General features: G+C 35.8%; 3 protein-coding genes and 1 long non-coding RNA gene across 10 annotated transcripts in view; 1 reads left to right on the top strand and 3 right to left on the bottom strand.

Annotated features, from left to right (window-relative positions):
* The window catches only part of LOC6639478 (DNA-binding protein D-ETS-3), a 33,562-nt gene extending 15,363 nt beyond the window's left edge, over positions 1–18,199 (top strand). For 3 of the 7 annotated variants that reach the window (XM_015179089.3, XM_047012063.1, XM_023179930.2), the window contains 6 exons: positions 2,002–2,052; positions 8,504–8,563; positions 9,632–9,679; positions 14,441–14,630; positions 17,786–17,994; positions 18,060–18,199. In XM_015179089.3, the coding sequence (XP_015034575.1) occupies positions 2,002–2,052; positions 8,504–8,563; positions 9,632–9,679; positions 14,441–14,630; positions 17,786–17,994; positions 18,060–18,196 (695 nt within the window). In that variant the 3' untranslated portion in view covers positions 18,197–18,199. Of the gene's footprint in view, positions 1–1,619; positions 1,856–2,001; positions 2,053–8,503; positions 8,564–9,631; positions 9,680–14,440; positions 14,631–17,785; positions 17,995–18,059 lie in introns of those variants that run through there. The other 4 variants (XM_047012062.1, XM_047012064.1, XM_023179933.2 and 1 more) reach the window with 3 other exon arrangements.
* LOC124460687 lies at positions 2,202–10,602 on the bottom strand. The gene is made up of 2 exons (XR_006954712.1): positions 10,547–10,602; positions 2,202–2,240 (listed from the first exon to the last, which is right to left on the bottom strand). It is a non-coding gene; the product is annotated as an uncharacterized LOC124460687 (long non-coding RNA).
* Positions 18,200–18,219: 20 nt separating the features above from the next.
* On the bottom strand, positions 18,220–18,959 carry LOC124460696 (leucine-rich repeat extensin-like protein 3). The gene is made up of 2 exons (XM_047012111.1): positions 18,727–18,959; positions 18,220–18,646 (listed from the first exon to the last, which is right to left on the bottom strand). Exons 1-2 carry the CDS (start codon positions 18,957–18,959, stop codon positions 18,220–18,222), a joined length of 660 nt encoding a protein of 219 aa, XP_046868067.1.
* A 2,150-nt stretch (positions 18,960–21,109) lies between these two features.
* Positions 21,110–26,998, bottom strand: LOC6639479 (protein lethal(3)malignant blood neoplasm 1). The gene is made up of 6 exons (XM_023180241.2): positions 26,966–26,998; positions 26,773–26,878; positions 23,333–23,466; positions 22,857–23,070; positions 21,779–21,832; positions 21,110–21,718 (listed from the first exon to the last, which is right to left on the bottom strand). The coding sequence occupies exons 1-6, from the start codon at positions 26,996–26,998 to the stop codon at positions 21,150–21,152; spliced, it is 1,110 nt and encodes a 369-aa protein (XP_023036009.1). The 3' UTR covers positions 21,110–21,149.
* Positions 26,999–27,496: the final 498 nt, after the last annotated feature.

The following is a 27,496-nucleotide window of genomic DNA, read 5'->3' as shown; positions in this document are numbered from 1 at the left end:
CACTTGAGCCACCGCCTGCAGTCGACGTCGACTGCACACAAAAGGACTTGGGACCCTAGAATCCTCACCTTACTCTACTTCACTTCACTTCACCTAAACCGCCTGCTCCTCCCCGTGTCTTTCGTTCCACCTCCCTGCTCACCCACTTTAGTCAGTAGTCAAAGCCTTTTACAATCAACTCTTAGTGATTTCTCTTGGTAAAATCCTGGCACATTGTTTTCCTACCTTCTGCCCTCTCTCTCTCTTTCTGTTTCTCTCTCCCTCTAACTCGCTATGTCGCTTAGTATCTTTTTCTCATTCTCACTCTCGGGATAGGTCCATGTGTATGTGTGGGAGTAGTTGCAACGACGACGACGACAACGAAACGGTAATATCCTTGTGTTTGGTGGAAGGAAAAAGGAAGTGGATAATACATCCGTCCTTGTTGCTTCGTGTCACCCACTAAAAACGAATCGCTGCCTTGCTGCCTTTGCACTTCTGCCAGCTGCCATTGAGTCCTTTAGGTGGAAAAGAGACAAGGCAAGCCATTGGAGTACAAAAGTGAGAGCGAGAGAGAGCGAGCGCATTGAAGTTTGTGGTCAACTCCCACAAATTTTGCGACAGGAGACAAAAGCTTTCTGTGCCCGCACGTAGAGCTTTTCCCTATAAAGATCCTTTGTTAGGCAAAAATTTCACTTTTACCGTCAAATGCTGGGCAAAGCTTCGCCTAAAAGCTCACACAGAAAGCTTCACATGGCGTAGCCACACCCAAACTCAATGCTGATTGGTTTAAATAAGAGCACAAGGCAAGGGTGGAAATGGCTTGTGGGATTAAGGACCTCTAAAATGTATATCCTTTGTCCATATGATGGAAAGAGATAGCGCGCAATCAGAGCGAAAGAGAGAGAGAAACCAGAGACCAGACAGATACGATGACGCGTAGATACAAACACACTCATACACAGAGGACGGACACCAACCGAACTGAACCATCCACCCAATACTGAACAGAAACCACCCAGCCAACCACCAAACTCACTCACACACACACACAGAGTGTCCTTTATTATGATTTTTGTTTTTTTTTTTGTTTTGTGGGAGTCGGCAGTCAAGTCAGGATATGCGCGATTTGACGACGGAATGAAATCAATTGTTACGCTGCCGTTCTCTAGATCGGACGCAATACGGTGAACATAGACGTGCTAAACTCCAAGCATTTTTTTTCCTTAATAAAAGTGAGCCTATATAAGCAGCACACACACATATATATACACACACTCCCATACACACACACAGCGAGTGTAGTGACACATATAAATCAGTTGGACGGACACACGCGAGAAAAAGTGCATTGAAAAGTTCGCCAAGGTCCGGAAGTTGAGGTGTCCGGTAAACGGTAAACGGTAACCGGTTCCGATCGTCACTTTTCCCGTTCCCGTTCCTGTTCCTTTTCCTGTTCCGTCGTCATCATCGTCGTCGCGGAGTAGTCATCGAAATTCAAACCCACTTTGGTCGTCGTCTCTCTAAGCGCCGTGTTATTAGTTTCCGTTTAAATCTGACCAAAAGTAAAAAAAAAGCAAACACCAAAAAAACGAATAGAAAAACAATTTCAATTTGAATCTGAAATTCATTGTCTTCTTTTGTTTTGGTGACGGCCGCCGCCAGCTGCCCTTGTGCTGCTGCTGCTCCTGCTGCTCCAAATAACAATCAAATTTTAATCAAATAACTAAAATGCTTGACATCAAATCTTCGGCTGATTATTTATCACGCTCTACGGGCAGCTTTAGCAATTTCTCAATGCTCTTCGCAGGTGAGTGGGCAACCATGTGCGGTGAATCGAGCAGACCAACGGCAACAGCCGCCACATGGAATCCAAGTAAATAGCAACAAATACATATATATATATATATACACATAAATCTCTCATATCAAACATATATTGTTTATTAATTGTTCTCAGCTAGATTCCGTCGGTAGTTACAATTGTTTTTAAACAAATATCCTTTTCTCCATTCGTTTTAGATTCCTCGTACAAGTCGTCGTGGGGTTCCCATAGTTCAACACAATCTCAAGGTGAGTTAGTTTTTTTTTCTTTTTTTGTAATGGATTGCCAAATGTATTAAGTGACAAAGTCTTTTAAGAAATCCTCTACAAAGTGACTTTGACAATTGGAGATCCGTTTTCCAAGTGCTTTCAGTGTGTTTACTTTGTCTTATTGTTTTCCCGCCGTTAACATTGAAAACATCTAGAGTTCGTTTCACCTGCAAAGAAACTAAAACTTGGTAAAGTCCCCTTCTAGAAAAGTTCGATTTTGTGTGACTCTGTGTGAATTATAAATGGATAACTTGTTAAATTGCACGTAAATCTCTCAAAAGACACTTGCAAGGCCCAAAATTACCATTACACTTTTTCTTTGAAGCCACAGTTATGCATAAAATTATTAATTGGCGCATCCCGTGTATAGGATATTTTAATATTCTCAGAGACCGGAGGCTTCTATTATTGAAAATTGCCCGAATCGAAATAAGAAAGAAAAATTCAAATGCTGTTTAATATTTTTGAACTTTATTTAAACGAAAGCGCAAAATATTAAGACCTGTTCTTATTTCCGTTTTTATTTGTATGTTTGAATATATATGTATTGAATATATGTTTGAACCTAGAAACCAAGAAATCGCGATGAACGTGAACACATTGAGGATCTTGGAAATAACTTTATAGTTTGGAACTATTCGTAAAAAATCATTTCTGTAGTTTACTTTGGCAAAAACGCATTTAAACCTTGACAACTAATTGATTGCATCTCTTTGTGGTGACCTCGGTAAAATACTGAAAATGTTTATTTGATTGACTTGAAATTGAACTAGATTCCAAAATTCTGGATATAAAGAGCGTGTTCACCTACGCAGTAAATCTCACAGATTTAAACCGTGCAAAGATACGTAGTGATCTCAAGAAAGTGCTTTCCTTTTACTTGTTGAGAATGTCGGGACGAAGTTTATTGTTGCGATTGATCCTTAGCGTTGATGATCATTTGTGTTTCATTTTCACTAAAATTAAGAAGAAGCCAACTATCTGAAGATCTCAGCGATTAAAACGATCCTGAAAGAATTATATAAATGGGTTTAGCTAGTTTGCTCCTTTTGTGTATTATTATATATATTAATGATAAACTTAAAAGTCAACTTCAATAGCAGCAAATTAGCAGTTCTTAGAAAAGACTTAAACTTTTCTCAATAGGCACTTTCAGTCAAGAAGAAAACACGAAATAAAGAAAATTGATACCAATCAAAATGCCGAAGATATTTACCAATAAATAAATATGCAAAACATAACCAACAAATTGTAAAGCAAGAGGGTTGGCACACAGAGGGGAAAGGGGAGAAAAGGAAAACCCATTGAAGCATGGAAAATGTGTGTGCTGTGCTGTGATGTGAAGTGATGTGTCGGCTGACTGACTGACTGGATGTCTGACTGGCTCGTTCGCAATCAACAAGCATCAATGGAAATAGATAAAAGTGGTAAAGGTGTTGACTACACGTGTTCCATGCCACAACCAATGAAGCATGTTAAAATGTCGTGTTCTATAATGAAGGAGGGATGGGTGGCAGTGGCAGGGGTAGGAGGTTCTCCTCATTAGTTAAACACTTAGTTGAATTAAAGTAAGAAAAGTGTTTTACGATTGACCACTTCGAGGCATTGTAAAAAAACTGAGCTTGGTTTAAAATTTCAGCTTGGTTGAGCGCATTTTTCTCTCCTGGTTTTTCGATGTCATCAAAATCGTGCAAAGTTAAAGTTGCTTTTTTTTCTCTCTCTCACACACACACACACACACACACACACACAAGCAGACTCATTCTCTGTGTTTCTCCTGCTCTTGGTTTTTCCCAGAGTAAAATGCAATCGGTTGCCTTTTGTCCTCTTTGCAGTTGAGTGGCCACCAAACCCAAAAAATGTCATATGAAAAGTTCTCGTTGCTATTTTGCACAATAAGTGACAACGAAAACAACAGCGGGAGGTATCACCCCACTCCAAACCCCCCTCCCCCTCTCTCTATATGTACTATATAGTCACCCTGTGCGTTGTCCATATCCTGCGGCTTTAATTTTATATGAAAGCGTGAAGTTTTGTGAACAACTTCAACGCCGTTTCAGATTATTTTGCCAGCGGCATTGTTTTCGCCTCAACTCGACTCGCTTCGCAATCATATTCCATTAAAATTGAAGAAGAAAATAAGAGGTGGTCCACACTCACCCACTTGAGCCTTGGATGCTCATGTCACAGTCTGCCTCTGGCTCTGGTTCACAGATTCTTCCTTTGATGACAATCTATGTCTCTGTCTCTATCTGTGATAATGTTTGTCTTGCGGTTGAGTTGATGATTGCCTTTGATTGTTCAAGTGGAGCTAAAGATCGAGAGTGTTAAATTTGACAAGTCCTGGTTAAGTTTTTTTGACAGGTTGTTTGTCCCGGGGATGATTAAAAACCTCTGATGATGAGGGCTAATATCTTTAAATCTTTGTTGATTTAGATTGAGCAAAAATTTAATTTGCTTATGCGCCGATTAAACATTTCACCTAAAGCCTTTGCCGTCGCTCTTCTCCATGAAATGTTTATGTCATCCTTAAAAATTTATCCAATCCAATTAGGTGTTTTCCTGATTGATTGATCTATCTATTCACAGAAATAGTTTCAATATTCTTACAAACAGTCACTTGATCGGAACATAACTCTTCTAAGCCCGTGAATACCTATGAAACAATGCTTTAAAGCAGTTTCTTGGGTAAAAGCAAATCAAATCAAAATGATTTCTTGAAGCCAAAGTAAAAAGCTCTTACCTAAAATATGAATTGGTTGATCTCGTTTTTCTTATACGCTGAGAAAGGAACAAGTAAAAGCAGGAAAATTTCGATTTATAGCGCTCCTACTTTTACCTGATCTCCACTCAGCATATAAAATATAATAGAATCAATAAAATGCCTAGCGTCAAAGTCGATTCTTTTGATTTGTCGACTTTTGTTTGCCCAAATCCAAATGTTCCATTTATCAAACAAATGATATGGCTTAAAAAATTATGATTTGTTTTTTTTTTCCAGAGAGAGTTGTTTATACGCCGAGAAAGAAACAAGTGAAAGTAGGAAAATTTCGATTTATAACGCTCCAACTTTCACTTGATCCCCAATCTGCATATAAAATATAATTTTTATGATGCTCCGACGATCAAAAAGTTTTTCTCTGTCTATTTAATAAACAAATAAAATGATTTGATTTGTTTTTTATACGCCGGGATAAGACCAAGTGAAAGCAGGAAAATTTCGATTTATAACGCTCCTAAGCTCACTTGATCTCTACTCTGCATATAAGATATGATTTTTATGATCCTGCGACGATCACTAAGTTTTTCTCTGCCAATTCAATTGTTTTCTATTTTATTTATCAAGCAAATGGAATGTTTAGAAAAATGTTGATTTGTATTTTTTTCAAGAGTTTTTTATACGCCGAGATAAGATCAAGTAAAAGTAGGAAAATTTCGATTTATAACGCTCCGTACCCTTACTTGAACTCTACTTTGCATATAAGATATGATTTTTATGATCCTGCGACGATCACTAAGTTTTTCTCTGTCAATTCAATTGTTTTCTATTTCATTTATCAAGCAAATGGAAAAATTAGAAAAATGTTGATTTGTATTTTTTTAAAGATTTTTTTATACGCCGAGATAAGATCAAGTAAAAGTAGGAAAATTTCGATTTATAATCCTCCGTACCCTTACTTGAACTCTACTTTGCATATAAGATATGATTTTTATGATCCTGCGACGATCACGTAGTTTTTCTCTTAAGAGTTTTTTATACGCCGAGATAAGATCAAGTAAAAGTAGGAAAATTACTATTTATAACGCTATTTACCTTTACTTGAACTCTACTCTGCATATAAGATATAATTTTGATGATCCTGCGACTATCACTAAGTTTTTTTTCTGCCAATTCAATGTTTTCTATTTCATTTATCAAGCAAATGGGATGATTAGAAAAATGTTGATTTGTATTTTTTTTATGAGTTTTTTATACGCCGAGATAAGATCAAGTAAAAGTCGGAAAATTTCGATTTATAACGCTCCGTACGCTTACTTGAACTCTACTTTGCATATAAGATGTGATTTTTATGATCCTGCGACTATCACTAAGTTTTTCTCTGCCAATTCAATTGTTTTCTATTTTATTTATCAAGCAAATGGGATGATTAGAAAAATGTTGATTTGTATTTTTTTTATGAGTTTTTTATACGCCGAGATAAGATCAAGTAAAAGTCGGAAGATTTCGATTTATAACGCTCCTTACCCTTACTTGAACTCTACTTTGCATATAAGATATGATTTTTATGATCCTGCGACGATCACTTAGTTTTTCTCTTAAGAGTTTTTTATACGCCGAGATAAGATCAAGTAAAAGTAGGAAAATTTCGATTTATAACGCTCTTTACCTTTACTTGAACTCTACTCTGCATATAAGGTATGATTTTGATGATACTGCGACTATCACTAAGTTTTTCTCTGCCAATTCAATGTTTTCTATTTCATTTATCAAGCAAATGGAATGATTAGAAAAAATGTTGATTTGTATTTTTTTAAGATTTATTTATACGCCGAGATAAGATCAAGTAAAAGTAGGAAAATTTCGATTTATAACGCTCCGTAAGCTTACTTGAACTCTACTCTGCATATAAGATGTGATTTTTATGATCCTGCGACTATCACTAAGTTTTTCTCTGCCTATTCAATTGTTTTCTATTTTATTTATCAAGCAAGTGGTATGATTAGAAAAATGTTGATTTGTATTTTTTTTATGAGTTTTTTATACGCCGAGATAAACTCGAGTAAAAGTAGGAAAATTTGGATTTATAACGCTCCTTACCCTTACTTGAACTCTACTTTGCATATAAGATATGATTTTTATGATCCTGCGACGATCACTTAGTTTTTCTCTTAAGAGTTTTTTATACGCCGAGATAAGATCAAGTAAAAGTAGGAAAATTTGGATTTATAACGCTCTTTACCTTTACTTGAACTCTACTCTGCATATAAGATATGATTTTTATGATCCTGCGACGATCACTTAGTTTTTCTCTTAAGAGTTTTTTATACGCCGAGATAAGATCAAGTAAAAGTCGGAAAATTTCGATTTATAACGCTCCTTACCCTTACTTGAACTCTACTTTGCATATAAGATATGATTTTTATGATCCTGCGATGATCACTTAGTTTTTCTCTTAAGAGTTTTTTATACGCCGAGATAAGATCAAGTAAAAGTAGGAAAATTTGGATTTATAACGCTCTTTACCTTTACTTGAACTCTACTCTGCATATAAGATATGATCTTTATGATCCTGCGACTATCACTAAGTTTTTCTCTGCCAATTCAATGTTTTCTATTTCATTTATCAAGCAAATGGAATGATTAGAAAAAAAGTTGATTTGTATTTTTTTTATAAGTTTTTTATACGCCGAGATAAGATCAAGTAAAAGACGGAAAATTTCGATTTATAACGCTCCGTACCCTTACTTGAACTCTACTTTGCATATAAGATATGATTTTTATGATCCTGCGACGATCACTTAGTTTTTCTCTTAAGAGTTTTTTATACGCCGAGATAAGATCAAGTAAAAGTAGGAAAATTTGGATTTATAACGCTCTTTACCTTTACTTGAACTCTACTCTGCATATAAGATATGATTTTTATGATCCTGCGACTATCACTAAGTTTTTCTCTGCCAATTCAATTGTTTTCTACTTCATTTATCAGGCAATTGAAATGATTAGAAAAATGTTGATTTGAGTTTCTTTTAAGAGTTTTTTATACGCCGAGATAAGATCAAGTAAAAGTAGGAAAATTTCGATTTATAACGCTCCATACCCTTACTTGAACTCTACTTTGCATATAAGATATGATTTTTATGATCCTGCGACGATCACTAAGTTTTTCTCTGCCAATTCAATTGTTTTCTATTTTATTTATCAAGCAAATGGAATGTTTAGAAAAATGTTGATTTGTATTTTTTTCAAGAGTTTTTTATACGCCGAGATAAGATCAAGTAAAAGTAGGAAAATTTCGATTTATAACGCTCCTTACCCTTACTTGAACTCTACTTTGCATATAAGATATGATTTTTATGATCCAGTGACGATCACTCTGCCAATTGTTTCTTATTTCATTTATCAAGCAAATGGTATGATTAGAGAAATGTTGATTTGTATTTTTGTTAAGAGTTTTTTATACGCCGAGATAAGATCAAGTAAAAGTAGGAAAATTTCGATTTATAACGCTCCTTACCCTTATTTGATCTCCACTCTGCATGTAAATATGATCCTGCGACGATCACAAAGTTTTTCTCTATCTAGAATTTACTTTCCTTGTGAAACGTCGTCATTTGTTTGCCCCACTTCAATTGTTTTCCAAAGTTTATGTATACATTTATCAAACTAATGAAATGATTTTTGTTTGTTTTTGTTTTGTATTTTCCACAGGCTACAGTTCGAATGCCTTGAGTATTAAACATGATCCGCACTCACAACTACGGCAACCTGGTAAGTGCCTACACTCCATATCATTCATAATATAGTAGTTATTAAGAGTATGGAAGGTCCTTGAATTTTTTCAAGTCTACCACGTGCCCAAATCCCAAATATAAACAGGAGAGAGGGCTATGCAAGAATAATGTGTGTGTAATGTGTTTGCCAACACTAATAAAGTTCGTCGCCGTTGCCGTTCCCGTTCCTAATCCCAATCCCAATTCCATTGCCATTCCCGTCAATCGTCATTGCTCACGCGCTTTAAAAGTGCCCACTTGAGTTTTTGGTTTTTTAAGTATTGAAACGAATGCCTCTTGCGCCTGAGTCTGAGTCCTGAGCCTGTGTCCTGTGTGTGTTTGCTACCCTCTCTTCCTCTTGAGTTATTTTCAAAAAATACTTGGAACGAAATACTGTCGCCAAAAAAAAAAAAAGAAACCAAGAGAGAAACCCGCCGTAAATACGCCACTTGAACAAGCTAAAATGGAAACAAAAAAAAAAAGGAGGAATTGAAGCGTAATGGAAACAATTGAGAATGCCAGAAAGGATTCTCAATTATGGCAAGAAAAACGGAGTGAGGGAAGAGAGACAGGGGCTGGGACAAAGTTTTTAAGTCTGGTTTTTCGCTTTTTTGCGGCTGTCAAATTTGACGGCCATGAATGAATTGAAAGACGCGTGCCATTGAGAATACAATTGGAAAGCAAAGAAATGTTTGCGTCAAAACAATGGACAAATGGAAACATATACATAGAAGAAAATGTGCTTCTCCTCCACCTCCTCCTCTCTCTCTCTCTCTCCCTCTAGATGATGCGAATTATGAGGAATTGTCTAGGGGTAACCCTAAGTGAACACACACATTTCTACATTTTCTACATTTCAAGTGTAAGAGTGCTCTCCCTCTCTCATACTCTCGAGCCAAAAATGCAACCTAAATGAAACAGGCAAAGCTCATACTACATGCATTTTCATCAACGGAAACTAAAAACTTTGCTTTCCTGCTTTTTTCCACCACTTCATTAACATTTGCATAACACTTGAACTAATGCCTTTTTTCGACATGGTTGTGTTGTTGTTTCTTTTTTACAGATCCATATCAAATGTTCGGTCCCACCAGCAGCAGACTGGCCAGCTCAGGTTAGTATACCTATACATATACGTATGCATAAGAGTTAAGGTAGAAATCACAAAACCATAAAGATTTCAAAAAAGCAGGTGCCCAGATTAGGGTTTTTGCGCCTGCATTTCATTATCATATCAATTTTTCTATCCGAGATTCCAAAAACTTAGTCATTCCAATCTACTTTTATGGCGGGCTGGCGGGCGGGGGGTTTGGAGTGTGGTTGTTTTTCTGGTCGATTGTTCCTGTATTTCGACCCTTAACAAATTAACCCATTGCATGCAAGTTTAACCCTAAAGCACTACACACAGCCGAAATGAAGCGAGGGGGTGGAGGGGTATGGGGTTGCACTTTTCTAATTTATGCGAAAGGTGTTTTTTCGGTAAATTTATACTTATGTAAGTGTTAGTGTCTGTGTGTGTGGGGCGTGTCTGGGCAATTGTTTTTTCACTTTTTCATTGTCTCCTCGACGGTGTCGTGTCTTTCGCTCGGGCACGCGCCTTGAAAACCCATTAAAAAGTGGAAAAGTTAAAAACACCGAAACCAAAACCCCATTTCATTAGAATGAGTTAAAAAAAGGGTTACAAAAAGTGGGCGTGATTTTATGAATTTGATAAATTGTCTAAGGCAAATGACAATGAAGCGTTTGAAATTTTTTTTCACATGAGATTGTGAAAAGTTGACAAAACTTAAATTAGATAATACTTTATGTGCATATGACAGCTCCATTAAGGCAAAATGAAATCAAAATTCTCACGTTCTGTAGTTGGCTAGAAAAAAAGATATATATATATATTTAAAGCAGGATCAATATTAAATCTGAAATAGATTTTGAAGGAAAATCTTAAGCTTAGAATATATTTACTATTACGTGTTAAACTTACGTGTTTTCCAAAAAAACGTAACATCTTGCAACGTAATATGCAAGGGCTGCTGCTCTGGACCTGTAAATACGCATAAGATAGAAAAGCAACATAGAAAAGAGAGACAGAAAACAACACTCACCTTCTCACTCATCGAAAGCATGCCACGCCATGCTCTTGCTATCTCACTTGCACACTTCACTTGTTCTTCACTTACTTCAATCACTTCAATGCACGCACTAAAAAAAAAAAAGAAAAAGAAAAAAAACCACATGCAACTAAATGGCTTTCACTTAAAATATTTAATAACATATTAACATGACATTTTCTTTTGATTTGCATAAAAAACAAACTAAACCGATCACATTACGCACGGCATCTCGCTCCTACTTTATAATTTCAGCGATTCCTTCAATGCAAACACACACACATACAGCCACAAAAACACGCGCCCAAGCCTAATTTTCTTTTTTTTCTTCCTCATTCTTTAAAAGCGCAAATAATTTGGATAATTGTTAATGGATTTGATGATTTTTACAGCATTTGTCTTCAACTTTATATTAGCACAGTTTAATTAACGCAAAAGAACAAGAAAAAAAATTATTTTCAATTATTTGCCAAATTTTCACAAGCAAGACGACTAACGCACGCGGCCAAAAAATACAAAAGGAAGGAGAAGGAGAACATAAAAGAATAGATAAAAGAGTTGGCAACTCTACACTGTTAAGTTTACAGTGGTGAATTTCAACAATTAGATAAATTGAGCTTAACGGAAAATGTAAAATTAAATTTCAGTTCCTTTTATGTATGTTTTCTTTTTTTTTTTCAATGAATGAATGAAAGTCACTAGAATCAAAAGTTTATGCGCTGAGTTTAAACAAACAAAAATCAATAGATTCTATTGATCCAGAGCAAGCCTTTGGCCGCCATTGCTGCTTGTCCCCCATTTGCTCCCCATTTGCCATACCTTGCGTTGCTACCACATAAAAAAAAAAGGAAAAAAAGGAAAAAACATGGCGCTTTTGAACGGAATTAGCATAAAAACCCAGACGCCCAACATTTTCCGGCGCGACATTTACACGAAAAACCCCCCCAATCAATTGCCATCTCTTTCTGTATTCCCTCTCTCTCTTTCACACACTCTCTTTCTCACTCTCTCTCTCTCGCTCTGTGTGTGTTTCTGTTTGTGTATGTGTCTGATTTAGATTTTAGGCCGAGTTGGTTGGCTAACTGGTTGTGTTGGTAGTCGGCTCTTTGGGGGTAGGTGTGAGTGGTGGTGGGGGGTCCCTTTGGTCTTTGTTGGGGAATCTGATTCTAAACTTCAACTTGAAGTTGGCTAGAAAGACTGCGCTTTCGCTTTTTGGGTGGCAAAAATGCTGTTTTTGATTAATTATGGCTTCCTTTCGACACGGAACCGCTTTGTTAGCCAAGTCCGGTCTCATTCTCTATACACTGTGTTTCTTTTTAGACTGGCCAACACCAACACTTTGCCTTAGCCTACCTCATTTGCATGTGTGTATGTATGTGAGCCTCGCTTCTGCAAGTTGCATGCAAAAAAGCAAGAAAAACCTTACCGCATAGGGATAGTGGGGCAAAAGGATTGCCTTAGTTAGCTGTCACATAATTGCCAAGCTACAAAAACCAACAGAAAACAAAAAAAAAAATAAAAAACTTTTCATAATTAAAAAGGCTCAAAGAGCAGTTCACATCAAAGACATTTTCCCTTAATTTTTCCTCCTTTTTTTTCGTGTTTTTTTTTTTTGTTTTGTTTTCTTTCTTGCATTGGCTTGACTGCTTCTGCTAATTACTTCCGTTTTCTGCCATCTTTTTTCGACGGTTTTTATTAAATTGGCATATTTTTGTTTTATTTTCAATTTTAACGCCATTTTGGGTAAGCTTTTTAACAGCACGAAAAGAGGCTCAACAAAAATTTCTACATCAAATTAAGAACTTATGATTAAAGTAAATTCCATACAAATTCAAATGTTGGCTGTGTAAAGTATTCAATTCCATTCAAATCGCAAGTAGTTTGTGGATCAAAAGGTTTCAAAAAACCTTAAAACTCATGTCCTGTTTTTGGATAATCTTTTGTTAAACAAGCCATACTGAAAGCCCTTCTAACCCTTTCCATTTTTCTGGTTCCTTTTTTTTTTTTTTTGCTTTGTTCAAGTGACAATTGTTCATTCTTTGGTCTGTCCAATGACAATGTTGTTAACAGCAATCAAAAGAGGACAATACCAAAAGCCTTTTGTTCTTGGAGTTAATAGCGTGTCAATTGCCCGGCCCAGCAGCCACGCCCACGCCCACACTTACACCCACGCCCATATATTCTTTATATACACACACACACACCCAAGTCGTCTCTAAATGTCTTCCCTCGTGGGCCCCGTCAACAATTATCATTCATCATCGTCAGTCGTCGTCATCGTCGTCGTCGTCTCCGTCGTCGTCGGTGTTGGCACTTAACACATTCACTTGGCCATGATTTGCAATTAACGCAATATTCATGACGTTCTCACACATGAGCAGAGTTAAGCCACCACCACCCAAGCCAAGCCAAGCCACTACCAACAAATGTTTTCCAGACTTGGGACAGATTTACTGTGTCGTCTCTCCTACTATATATACTATACTATACAGCTGCCAACCCTCGAGCCCAATGAGTTTCAGTGTGCGCCCTTTTTTTATGCCTCATGGCAACTACATCCAGCAAAAATAGAAAGGACGTTTTGAGGGGGGGATGTGGCGGAATGGTGGGTGGGGGAAGGGAGGCAGAATTTCTTCCCGGCCTCTAATTGCCAAATGATTAAGCGATTTATGATGTCTGCGTTGAATGCGTGGCGAATTTGGCTCACAATATATACAATAATAATTTTGTAAATGTTTTTAGCACGCACAAAGGAAAAAGAACAAAAAACTAAAGAAATTCGGGGGAGTGCCAAAAAGTCATAGGTCAAATCAAAAAAAGGAACAAGAAAAAAAAAACGACAGTGGAAGGAAGTTAAGATGGTTTCATGGTCTCTCTTCGCTAAATCAATTCAAATGTCCTCCTTTTTTACCTCATTCATTTAAAGCCCTTTCAGAGCTTTAGATAAATATTGTGTATTTATGAAAGGAATTTAGAGATTTATGAGAATTGCATGAAAAATCTACATTTAATCTTAATTTAGAGTTCTCATAAGTTGAATCAGCGATTTTTCTATCTTTAGAGGATCTTAAAGACAATCGACTATCTCCTTAGCTGAAACTTGGCAAACATTAAGAAAGAATCTTGTAATCTAGGACTCTAAAACGAAAGGTTACTAAAGTTTCTAACTAACAATGAAAAGTTTTGAATAAAGAACTCTGAAAACATTTGGAGGTAGAGAAAATTTCTTTCATTTTTGGTATCAATGAGTGGAAGTGTCTTATTTCTGAAACCATTACACTTACATGCAATGCCATTTCCGTTGCGCTACAATAATATCTTGCGAAAGAGAAAGAAAGAGAGAGACAGGGAGGGGAAAAGAAAACCCCCTGAATATAGATTACTTAAACCCCCGTCGTGTCTACAAAACTACTAAAACCAGCCAAGAAAGCAAAACATCAAGCCATCACAAACCAGTCAGCAGGATTTTTGGGTTTCGTTTTTTTTTCTTTCTTTTTTTTTTTTGACCAACTAAAATCGCAGCATGGCTGAGAAGGAAATGGTTTATGGCTCGTTTGCATGCCACAAAATGCTTACATTTTCTGACCACACACAAAAACTAACACACACACACTCTCATACTTAATATTAGTAAATATATTTGTATATATGTATGTATATACGTTCCTTTTGAATTGGTAAGGAGGATATGCTTTTTTGATGGACATTTAAGTTTTTGTTGCCAAAAGACTAACATTAAATATTTGACTTTGATTTCTCTTTTCCAGGTTCTGGACAGATACAATTATGGCAATTTCTGCTCGAACTGCTGTCGGATTCAAATAATGCCACCTGCATCACCTGGGAGGGTACAAACGGTGAATTCAAGCTAACCGATCCCGATGAGGTGGCCCGTCGTTGGGGCGAACGTAAATCCAAGCCAAATATGAACTATGACAAATTGAGTCGAGCCTTGAGGTAAGTTTCAAACATGAGTACATAAATTTTTCAGAATTCAGGGGAATTACCTTTTTAACCTTTTAAACAAAAATGATTTATGTTGTAGTCTTGCGATTTAATTTGAACGATATAAACCTATGTTGAAGCCAATTGGTTTCTATTTTATTTTCATAAAGTTGTTAAACAAAAGTTTGAAAATTTGAAATATTTCTGTAATCGCAACTAAATAAAAGTTATATATATTTTGGATTGGTTTTCTGTGAGACTCTGTAAAAGACTTTGGTTCAAAGTAAAGCAAAATTATCCTTGTTCTATCATCAAGAGCAAAAGATAAAAGAACATGTAGAAGAGAGATATATTAGAGCAAAACAGTTGATCCTTGCTTTGGCATTTGGGGTGGCTAATCTGTGCACTCGACTGTTACCTAATTAGTCCATACAAATACTGGCATATGGGCAATCGAACTCATCAACAACTGATTAGTCGCTGATGATGACAACAACCAGCGAAAAAACCAACACAAATTACCCCAAAAAAGAGAATACATATATAAAGCAAAACCGACCATAAGTAAACGTTTATTGAACTCAATTTGATGGGGCGTGGTTTAGCAACAACAGAAGAAAAAAAAATTCAATAATAATAATAACAAATAAACTTGAAATGCTTTAAGAGAGGGAGAGATAGAGAGAGAGAGCGAGAGAGCAAGGCAATCAAACAGAATTCAATACAAATATAATTTCGTAGATGAAATTTGATTTAGGCCAAGTGCCACATAAAATTTTCCTTCATAAGTCAATTCGTTCAACGTTTCAGCGAATTGTCCACATAGATTTCCTGTTAACCGTAACGCAAAAATTGCAAAAACAAAGAGGGAAAATTTACAATGCACTCAAATTAGCATAATGCGTGCAGTTTTACCATTCCTTTTGCGCTTTTAGCCATAAATTATGCCAATTAAAGCCATAAATTACAACAAGAAAAAAAAAGAAAACAAAAACAAAATATACATATAAGAGAGAAAAAAGAGAGAAAAAAATTTTGAAAAACAGTTGCAGAAACAAAAGGTCCTGTTCGTTTGTTTGTATGTGTGTGTGTGTGTGTCAGTATATTTTGCCCATTCAGCTCAAACAATCAAAGCCAATCAATAGGACACAATCAGGCAGGCAAAGGCAGGACAACAGAGATCGAGTGTAAAAAGGATTAAAGTAAAACCATTTCGAGTCTGGGCTTTGGGCTAACAAAAGGCCAGCAGTTGGACCGGGCTGTGTACAAACAAGCCAAATGAAGCATTAAAGCACTTGTCCTTGTTGTCTTTAGAAGGATAATTTACACACACAGACACTCACACATACATATGCACATCTGCAAAGAGTAAACATGATGAAAGCCGAGTCTCTTGTGTTCAATTGAGTTGAAATGCGCATAAAAAAAACACAGAAAAAAAAACAGAAAAAAGGACATGACTGAGGCTTCCTGCACACACATCAAAAAGGATTTCTCTGCTCTGATTTTGGTTTTTTACTTTTTTTCTTGACGTCTTTTTGCTTCTATTGTAGACTTTTTAACATTTATTTACATGTGAGAAAATTGGCTAGCAAATGGTGAGAATGGATTTTTCCACTTGAATACGCTTCATTGGCAAGACAGAAAGACGACATCAATGACGACGATGAGTTGCTCTAGATGATTGCAAGTGACAGTTGACAAGATGAAGAAGCAGCCAGCCAGCAATGGTTAAAAGGGTTGCCAGTTGTGCATATATACATAAGAAAAGGATGTGGGATGTAGGATGGTTGTCTAAATAGAAGCCAATTCCCAAATGGTTGTATGCTTAGCAAATTGACCGTTGAATAACCTTCGATGAATGCATATGACACTGCATAGGTTTAGAGTAGTTAGAGCGGATTGCTTAACTAAAACCATTTCATTCAATATGTTTAAAAGATATAGTACGACTCTGTTTAAAGTATGGAATATTTTCTTGTTTCCCCTCGAACAAATTACTCTCAAATTTCAAACTTTGATTTGGTCCATATACATATTTAGATTCTTTTCATTAATTTAAGAATCTTAGTTAGTAAAAGATTGTAATATTTAGAGAAATATTGTTTTCAAAGAGGACTTTAACTTTTCATATTATTATATGACGTTGAGATAAATGGATAATGGGTTAATAATCCTTTGCGTTTGTTTTGGCTTTCAAATATAACTACACATTTTCCTTTAAAGAGAAAGATCTTTCGTGTCAAATTCTATAAAACAATTTTCAATTAAAAACAAATCAAAATATGGATAACTTTTTAAAGATTTTCTTAAAATGTCTTTTATTAAGTTATGTTTTTATTTTCTTTATGATTTGATGCCAGTTTCTGAAATACTTATGTATACCACAAATAAAAGGGGTAAATGGTATATTAAGGTTATTATCTGCACACTAAAGGCCCGATTTTATAATCTTAACATCTGATTTAGACTAGGACAAAGATATGTATACAAAGAAGTTCCTTAAATTTAGAATCTAGAACTTAAACATGAAATGCTTGAACTTTCAACTGACCCTCTTAGTTATGTATTGCAAAGCTTTGACTTTAAGAAGAAATTAAATGTTTTTTTTTTTCAACATTTACTTTAAGCTTGTTTACATTCTGGTAGTTTATGGAATTCTTGTCTCAGTCATGATATAAATTATTCGCCATCGTATTGGCCGTGTGCCCAAAAGTGAAAATGAATGGAATAGAATATAGAAGAAGAATTCTCAATAATTTGCCAGGCAAGCAATATAATTCTGTACTATTTGACTTTGGACGCATGGACGCATTTTAATTGCTGTCAGGGGACACCAGGACCAAGACCAAGACCGAGCCCGAGCTCAAGCCGAGAACACTAAAATCGCTTAATGTCATCAAATTAACTTAAAACGCATAAAGCGTACATTATTTTGTAATTATTTATTGTGTCCACAACTGAGAAGAGAGAAGAGGGGAACAGCAGTGGCTTTTGTTTGTCTATTTGACTTTCTCACACATTATCAACACTCCACCCCTCCAGACCAAAAACAGAAAAAAGAAGCATTCAGAAAAGACATTGAGACTCCCTAAGGGAGGATTTTTACTTTGGCCGTGATTTGTCTAACCTTTCGTTTTTGCTTTCCGTTCTTGATGTTTTTGCAGATATTACTACGACAAGAATATCATGACCAAGGTGCATGGCAAACGTTATGCCTATAAATTTGATTTTCAAGGTCTTGCAGCGGCCACACAACCGGCGGCCAGTGATCCCACCTATAAGTATCAGAGCGATCTATTTATGACACCATATCATCATAGCGCCAAATTGAGCTCCTTTATGAGTCCACATCATGGCATGACATCGTCATCGGGTAAGTGTGCAAGCTCCCTGTCTCGTGATCTTCAGTTGGTCTAACGAAACGTTTATGCATTTTAGCCTCCATCTTTCCATCGGCCGCATCGTGGAGCAATTGGGGTAATCCGGCAACAAATTTGTATCAGCCGCATTCGATGGGTCATGTGACGCCCTCGCATGTGGCGCCGCATCTGAGCAGTTATCCACACTACGCATGACCATCATCGTCTGGTGGGGCCTTCTAATATGAAAGCAATGCCATCGCCACGGCCTCAGCAACAGGCATTGGCGGCGGTGGCGGCGGCAGCGGTGGAAGTGGCAGTGGCTCTACAACAACAACAACAACATCTACAGGTATGGGCAGCAGTGGAGGCGGCACATCTGGTGGTGGTGGTGGAGGAGCAGGTGGTGGCGGAACTGTGGGCGGTGTAGGTGGCGGCGGCGGCGGAACAACATCGGGAATGAGCGGCTTTGCCTCTAGCTCCAGCAATGGCAATCTAAACACTGGCTCTCTGGTCACAAGCAGCTCAGCAACGGGCAGTGGAACCGCCACACCAACAGCACCTGGCTTCGGTTCGATTGGCGGCCTGGCCAGCATGGGCGTGGGCGTTGGCGTCGGAGTGGGAGTGGGTGTTGGCATGGGTGGCAGCAGCTCAACACTCAACTCCCTGGTTGTCGGCAATCGTCTAATGAATTCCAGTTTGCCGACACTTCTCAAATGATGCCATCTGGAGAAGTTTGGGCTGACCATGAGCGCTGGTCCATCACCGCCGGCGGCAGCTGCAGCTGCAGTCTCAGCGGCTGTCTCTGGTCTGGACAATTTATCGCCATATCCGCCACATTCTTCTCCATTGGCCCCACAAGTAGCGGCAGTTGCTGCAGCCGCTGCAGGAGCACCAACAGCAGCACCAACACTCCCACCACCCCATCATCTTCATGCATCGCATCCACCACCCCCCCAACTACCGCCCCATCCGTCATCTTCGGTTGGCCATAATTATGGCTCTAGCAATGAGAGGGCTCTCTACGATTACTTGGACATGAAACAAAGCGGTGAACAGGCAACGTTTTTATTGTAAAATAAAAAAAAAGAACACAAAAAAACAAAATAACATGTAACCAAAACCACCAGAAGAAGAAGAACAACAACAAAAACATGTATAAAAAAATACATGAAACCAAAAACGAAAATTTTTTTTTTTTAGTATAAGAAACAACCCCAAAAAAAAAAAGACAAACCAAAATTGTATTTTAGGCGTGAGACTGTGAATTTCAGTGTATTTGTGTGACTGTATGAGTGTATGTGTTGTGTATGTGTATGTATGAGTGTGTGGCTGTGTGCGGTAAGTCTATAGTCTAGTTTGTCGTTGTTACTATTAAGAGTTAACTTTCTAATAAATCAAAAAACAAATAAAAGTAGTTATAGAAATTAGAAATACTTTTCTCAGTGTCTAGCAAAGAAAAACTTCCCTAACAAAAAAATATAAAAACAAAATGAAATTCTTTCTCCTTCAATTGGAGACATAACTACAACTTCCTTTCCCAAACAAAAAAAAAAAAAAAAAAAAGAAAGAACAACTTAAACATTTATATATCATTGTCGCAAAAAAGCAAAACAAAACAAACAATTAAAGTAGAACCAGTGGACAAATTTTCAATGTATCCTTCGCGTTTCCACCGATCGAGTCCATCGGAAGCTAATTAAAAATTATTTTTTTTAAGTAGTATGGAAAACATCTTAAAATAATAAACAACAAAAAAAAAAAACCTTCTTTCGCAGCTAAATGATGCAAAGTATATCAAAATTCATATAAAATCAATTTGAAGTGGCAATTTTTTTTTAAAGATATGGGAGCTCGACATATAGTTATCTGATTTAAAGCTCTTGGAATTTCTTTTACATGGAAATATTGATACATACATATGTATATTGTAAGATTTCAAAGAATTCTATTTCCACAGTGTCCAATATTATGAAAAGCAAAAACGACATCTTTAGAAATTTTCAACCATGAAACCATGTTCCATGTTCAATTTCACTAGTAGATTCAATTCTCTTCGGCTCTCATTACTTTTTGTATGCATTAAACGTACTTGATATTTCAAATAAATACAACAAGTATTATGTTTTGAGTAATTAATTTACTTAAAGTGCTCTCGACAAAGTAGATTTCATATAATATAGATACATACATCATTTTTTTTTTTTTTTTTTTTAGTATTATTTGGTTTGTTTTCAAGATGGTTGACTGTGATAGTTGATTGTACAGTTAAAACTCTTACATATACTTTTTAAAATAATGAAAAACATCGTAAAAAAAACCCAGAAACATATATATATATATATATATGTATGTACACATATGTACATATATATATATATACAACTAATCAGAAAACAAAAATTATAAGATAAAAAAGGAAAAAAAAACAAAATGAACAAAAAAAACTAGTGAAAACCCAAAAACTCTGTGTGTAAAAGGAAAAACAAAAAAAAAAAAAAACAAAATCAATTTTAAGAACTTGAATATTTAATAATACAAATACACATTATATATAAAAATCAATGTAAAACTATTTCAATTTGTGTGTATTTGAGAAAACCCAAAATGAAAAACTTAAATCTAATGAATCTAAATGTATACACTTTTTAAATTCTGAATGTAAAAGTTTTTTTTTATATATTATATATTATATATATATATATATATATATATATACAAATATATGTATACATACAGGCCAGGCATGCCAGTTTTATGAGTAATTAATGAAATAACAAAGCAAATTAACATCCTATCCTACAGGTATTCGATTTGTTTTTATGAATGTAACTTAAAAAAATACAAAAAAAAAAACAAAATAAAAAACAACATGAACAAAACCAACCAACAAAATAATTAAATAAGAATATTAAAAGAAGAAAACAAAAAATAAAGATAAAAAAACCAACACACCGAAAAATCCCCCATAAGAATTTAGTTGATTTAAGTCGAAAAAGCGAAACAAATAAAATCCAAAATTTAAAAAATTCGTTTCACCTTTTCTTGTTTAAATTTTTTGTTATTGTTTTTTTTTTTTTATGTATTTTTATTATTTTTATTCTTGTACGAAATATTACAAAAGCTGGTTTAGTTATTATATATTTACAATTTATTTTGTTGAAATTCTTCATTCTGCCTTGTTAAACCACTTGAACTCGTAGTGTTTGAGGGAATTCTCCTCGGGCAAGGCTTGGGCATCCTTGGTATCCAATTTTTGCCAACTGACATGAGGTTGGTAACCAAACTCATTGGCTATATACTCAATGGTCCTGAGCACGGAATCCTCGCCAATGGCAAAGTAATTGCCCTGTTTGTCACCATTGCGACTGCCCGTCTCCTCGTGGCCATTATAGTCGAGCAAGTATTTGAATTTATATAGATCACCGGTTTCATTCGATATGGTGGCACTGGCTCCACGACTGCCACCACTGCCAGCACTGATTCCACTTGTCGGTCTATTGCCTCCTGCTGAACCACCACCACCCAAGTGATTTCCATTTGCTCCACCCACAGGACTACCTCCACTTGATGGACCACCATTTGTACCAGCACCAGGCTTAGTTCCACCCAATGAATTTCCACCACCCAAACGACTGCCACCCACATTTGCTGGACTTCCTCCACTCAAGGGACTTCCAATTCTGGTTGCTGTCACTGCTGATGTGATTGGTGTCTTGGCTGCGGTTTGTGTATTCGCTACAAGTGAAAAGAAAAGCTTTAGGCTTAAGGATATTTGAGGATAACCAAAGGACTTACCGCCCACAGTTCCAGTTAATGCTGGTGCTGCCACACCAGACGAAGATGGTTTATCTAATTGAATAATAATGAAAATTATATAAGCATCGTATCAAAAGAATTATTCCTTTCCTATGCCTAGTAATAAACTTTTTCTTAGAAGCTCACAATTGATTGATTACTTAATCAAGTACATAGGAGATAGGAAAAAAATACCTTAACTACCCAAAGCATAGTCCAAAAGCGACAAAAAATTGACTTTACTTATAATTATAATCCCTACATTTAGTTAGGCTAATAATTTGACAAATTTGTGGCTTACTCAAACGTTGATTTTGTTGTTGATTCGAACTCTGGGTTAGCTGTGTGTGTGGTTGGTGTTGTTGTGCGTGTGCTTGTGCTTGGTGTACTGGGTTGGCATTGTGTTTGGGGTTCTGTGCAGCAGCAGATACCGAAAGTGGATGTGGGCTAAGAACTGGTGAGGTGTGACTAGCCAAAGGTTCATGCAAATGTCCAACAACTTTGCCAGGAGCAAAAGCATTCGATTGAACAGCAAATATTGGCACTTGATTTGCTGCTTTTGAGGCCGGTTTTATATTGGATTGATCTTTGAGGTCAACCAACGATGACACTGCTCCATTATCGATATATTTGCCAGCATCCTTGACAGCATTCGCATTCAATTGGATATGAAGGGGTGACAATGTAGTTTGCTGTTGATGCTCTTTCGATACATAGTTAAAGGCATCGGGTAGACCATTCGTTGGATGGCTAACACCGACAGCATAGTCAACCATGGTACGCCGACTGGCGCCGTTAGCCTCTGATTTATGTTGGGTCTGACTTTTCACATGGCCAGTGACCTCGGCCTTGGTATGGGTGTAGGTTGTCATGGCCAGTTCTATGCCCTGGTCAATGCGCTGCTGCTGTTTGGGTGTCGTTTGTTTTGTGTTGTATTGTGTCTGTGTAGAGGGAAGACCACCACCCAATCGTGTGGCCACATCAATGGTCTGAGCAATGGATGCTCGGAATGGCAATTGCACATTGAGACCACGATCCGTTTGTTGCTGTCCTTGTGGCAAATTGGCCGCCAGCTTACCTGGAAAATCATCTGTCTCAGCTGATGGTGGCAGCGGTTGTGATAGCGTACGAATTTCGGTCTTGGGCACTGGTGTTGGCACTGGAGTTTTCTTCAAGAAACAACCTGAACAGGCTTCCGTATTGAAATTATATTTAGGTAAACTGGCTTGAAGTGGTGTGGCCTTTGTCGTTGTCGAGGTACTTGTTGTCGTTGTTATAGCTGGCACTGCTAACTCTGTGAAAGGAGAAGTACAGATATCTAAATTGTAAGTACTAAATCGAAGGGCTATTAATCAGAAGTGGATAAAGTTGACAGAGAGTAAAAGTGAAGTAGAGTTTCCACAATTGAATGAAAATGAATGAAAATGAATGAAAAGATGGAGAGATGAAGCACAGGGCAAGTTGATGATTAACTCTTCCTTTTTTTTGGTAGTTCCAAACGCAAGAGACTTAATCTGTTTGTAGAAATCGATAGATTTACTTACTAGGCGTTACTGGTCCCGCATATGGATAACTTTTCATTGATATTATACGAAATTTGCCATCCTCATCTGTGGCATAGACCGTAACATGATAAATGCCATCGGCAGTGATGAATCCAAATTCACCCATAACAATGCCTCGTTCATCTGTTTAAAAGCAAAAGCAAAACAAACCAGATTAGATTTAAGAATCGTAGACGTGTATGAATGTATGGCTAAATATTATTATGTTCACTTTCATTATGAATGCGAATTCGAATTATGCCGAATATTTTTACTTGCTTGTATTCTATTCAATAATAACCTGCTGGGCCGGGCCCATAAAAAGATTAAGATCTAATAAACTGTATCGATAATGATGTGTATATATGTATGTATGTATAATTTTGTTTAAGCCAGTTCCCCTCTCCCTCTAAAGCATGCCGTTGCTCTTTCATCAACGTCATCATCATCATCAACATTATTATTATTAAAATCATCTCAAGATTTTCAGCTACCTACGCAAAAAACATAAACATTTTTATGTTGGTCTATAAAAACTGGTAATAAAATGTTCCTTATGGTCAGAAAGAGGTCCAGGATGTAGCCTTCACTATCAACCACCTCCACCTCAAACACCATTAACTCTGCCGCCTCCACTCGTTTGGCCTTTGAAGAAGAAAAAAAAAAATGAGAACAGGTTATACTTAGTCGCTTGCCACTTGTTAACACGTTTCGTAACGGTTCTCGATTGTTTTATATTTGATATTTGCCAATTATACAAAGTGAGTTTAGGGTGTGATCAATTTTATTTCATATATGTATTTATTGTATTTATTTTTTTTCTCTTTGCTGGCATTTGTCAAGATCGATTTCTTTTAAAGTGTTTCAACTTTTTACCATTTTTTTTTTCGTATATTAAGATTATTTTCACACAATTTGCTCATCGATAAAATTAAACCTACTATCAAGTTTATGGAGCCATTAAAATGGAAAACTAGTAGATAGACAAACAAAACCAAAGAGTTTCAACAATTTTGTCGGATCATAAATTAAAACTCTATAACATTTTATACGACTCAAATTCAGAAGTATATAAAATAGATAGCATATCTAATTTAATTTGAAATGCTAATTAATAATACATTTAACAAATAAGTCGATGAAAAATGTCAAAGTTATACGAAGCTAAAGGAAGATACGTTCTTTTTTTTGAGAATAATATAGAATTACTGGATCGGCTTAAATATTTTTTAAATTTCTTAGATTAACTTGTTGCATAACTAAAAATTATATGATGACTTTAATCACTAGATCCAAAACTTGTATGTAGTCCATTTGCTTAGTTTAATATGATTCTTTCTAAAATTTCCCTGATTTTCCCAGTCATTAAGGAGTTTAGATTACACCATGTATTCTTGACTTTTTCCTTATGGGACGCAGATGAAATTAAAATAGGCTGTCTAAACATATACTTAGATATTATTTCCTTAATTGTTTCGAAAGCTAACTAATTGCCATATTTATTCTTTAATATCTCGATATTTCCTTACGTGCATTGCAAAATGATGAGAATGATACAAAAACAAAAAATATATAGAGAGAGATATCGGTTAATGATGCTAATTAGAACCATTAGACATTGATGCGTTCATTCAACGTTATTTATATTGACACCAAAAGATACACAGTGAAGATGTATGTAAATGAGAGATGCCATGTCACCTTAGTCATTCGAGACAGTCAGCCAGTTAGCCACCTAGCAAAGCTAGCAACCAAAAAAAAAATCAACCAACCAACCAGTCAACAAGTGGCAGCTGCTGCTGCAACTTTAGCCAAAAAAAGGCAACAAAATAATAAATAACTTTTGACTTTTGTTGCAATGCTTATGCAATTGCCAGCAAAAAGCAATAACAACCACAATATCAACATTAAAACTGACTATCAGGGGTCACCAGCAATTGAAATGCTTAGGATTCTGAGCCATCTGCCAATTAACAATTAGACAACAACAACAAATGAATAGAATTTTCAATTTTTATTATGGCCAACCTATTTGTACTCTCTAGGGCTTAGACCAAACTATCTTGCCAAATTATCGAGGACTATGAAACTATGAAACTTTTTCCGGTTTTGTTGTATAGACCCAACTTATCTTATCTAACTAGTATGGGAATACTAGAGCAGGATCTTTCTTTATTCTATCTATAAAACTAGTATCAAAAATAAATAAATATTTAATAATTAAAGTATCTAAACAAACTTAGTTATAGTATTCCAGAAAATTAAGCTTCCAATTTAATATTTGTATATTTCATAACTTTCATAATTATAATTACTTTCATAAATATGTTTCAGTATGGCCTTAAATACTTAACTTAAATTAAGTATTTTCTTGTGTAAATGAGTAAGTCGAGGATCTAACTTTAGGTTTACTCCATTGATTTCACGGGTTCAATGATCTTCCATTGTGAAAATTGAGTAACACTCAAAAAAACCAGGAAGCATAATTTTTGTTATCTTACTCTAGTCTAAAACTTTTATTTAATGACTCTATATTTCAATGTCGAAATTGCTATCCTTTGCAGTTTCATATGCTCAAAAACAAACATCAAGATCTTTTAAAAGACTTTTGACCATTGACTTCCTGCTTCTACATGATAAATAGCTGATGATATATACCCTTTTTGGCAAGGGTATACACACATTATGAATAAAGAATCATCCGCTCGTTATGTTTGCTGTTTTCTTGTCGCTTTTATGCTGCTGAATTGGTAATAAAGTTTTCAAAAGAAAAACGAAACGACTATCAACGCAACGAAATTATAATTAGCATAACATGTAGCTTGATTTTGATTTTAGAATTTTGATTTAATTTTTTTTTTTTGGATTCACGTTTGCCTTATTTATGGTTTTCCTTTCTTTAAAATATTTCAATATTTATAAGTATAATATTCTGGGCAATATGAAATGCCAGAGTTGAGGTCCAGATTTCAAATTATCACACACAACAACAAAAACCACACCAAATTGAGCAACTTGTTGAATGTGCAAACAAACAAACAAAAAAAAAAACAAAGCAACCTCTGCAAGTTGGCTGATTGGTTTCTAGTTCCTAGTTAATGCTGAAGATCGTAAATATTGTATACTATGTATATAATGAAATTCGCGAAACAAATATTCAAAATGGCAAACGTTTCACTAAAGTCAAATCCTAGAACTTTTTGTCATTTGAAATTACTTTGAAAGTTGGAAAATATGTTAAGGATATTTGTTAGAATCTTTTATTATCCCATCAAGTACTTTATATTCAATTTCTACTAGTCAATAATCTGATGATGACATTTCAAAATTTTTGAGGGGTACAAGTCTACAATTTCTTTTGGTTTCCTCTTAGACAAGTTAGCTCTATTCGGACAGATTCGATTAGAAATTTTCTTTAGGTCTTTTCCAATATCAAATCACAAAACTTACCTCTCTTCTCGGCCCGATGCTGCTGCTCATCGATGGTAAAGCCAAACTTATATGGACGCACTGTGGTAACTGCCGACTGCACCTCGCCCACAATTATGGCCAGAAGCTTAAAATGTTGAATCATAATCATAATCAATTTGTATATTAATTGCATTTCAATTTGTTTAAGCACTTTTGTTTGTTATTCACTTACAACACAATTGATGGCTATCAATTTTAGGCTCATTTTCGAATAATTTATTTTATTTAATTCACGTCTCAATATAAACAAAAATAAAAACAAAAAAAAAAAGAATCATATAAATATTATATTCAAATTTTATTTATATTTATTTATTTATTTTAATTTTTTTTCTTTTCTATATATATGTATGTATATTGGAACACGGCGACGCGTTTCTCGTTTCAAGAATTATTTGTTGTTATTTGTTATTGCTTTTCGAGCAAGCGTCCGTGTGTCTGTGTGGGGAATGAAACACCCTCCACGATGTTCGGCAGCGAATTGACAATGTTAATAATATTAGTTAAACATTATAAAACATTAGAAGCATCGGCTAAACGGCTCGACCAGTCCAGTCATCAGAGTGTATGTGTGTGCGTGTGTGTGTGTGTGTGTGCCTCCATGTCTGTGTGCAAAGTCTGTGCTTCCACTCAACCACAAAATTTCATCCAACTTGGCTGACTTATTTATTTGCTTATTCAAATTGTTTGGATCAAGACAGTT

This window comes from Drosophila willistoni, assembly GCF_018902025.1.
Source record: "Drosophila willistoni isolate 14030-0811.24 chromosome XR unlocalized genomic scaffold, UCI_dwil_1.1 Seg144, whole genome shotgun sequence".
Lineage (NCBI taxonomy): Eukaryota > Metazoa > Arthropoda > Insecta > Diptera > Drosophilidae > Drosophila > Drosophila willistoni.
Note: the sequence above shows the minus strand (reverse complement) of the source record. Positions and strands in the feature narration are given on the sequence as shown.

Bases quoted from the DNA above. Each gene is read 5' to 3' on its own strand.
- LOC124460696 (XM_047012111.1), bottom strand. From the start codon at position 18,959: ATGACGGATGGGGCGGTAGTTGGGGGGGTGGTGGATGCGATGCATGAA. The intron at 18,647-18,726 runs GTCAGCCCAAAC...GCCGACAACCAG, and splicing joins GTGATGGACCAGCGCTCATG to GGAGTTGAGTGTTGAGCTGC.
- LOC6639479 (XM_023180241.2), bottom strand. From the start codon at position 26,998: ATGAGCCTAAAATTGATAGCCATCAATTGTGTT. The intron at 23,071-23,332 runs GTAACGCCTAGT...CCTTTCACAGAG, and splicing joins GTTATCCATATGCGGGACCA to TTAGCAGTGCCAGCTATAAC. The intron at 21,719-21,778 runs GTAAGTCCTTTG...TTTCACTTGTAG, and splicing joins ATTAACTGGAACTGTGGGCG to CGAATACACAAACCGCAGCC.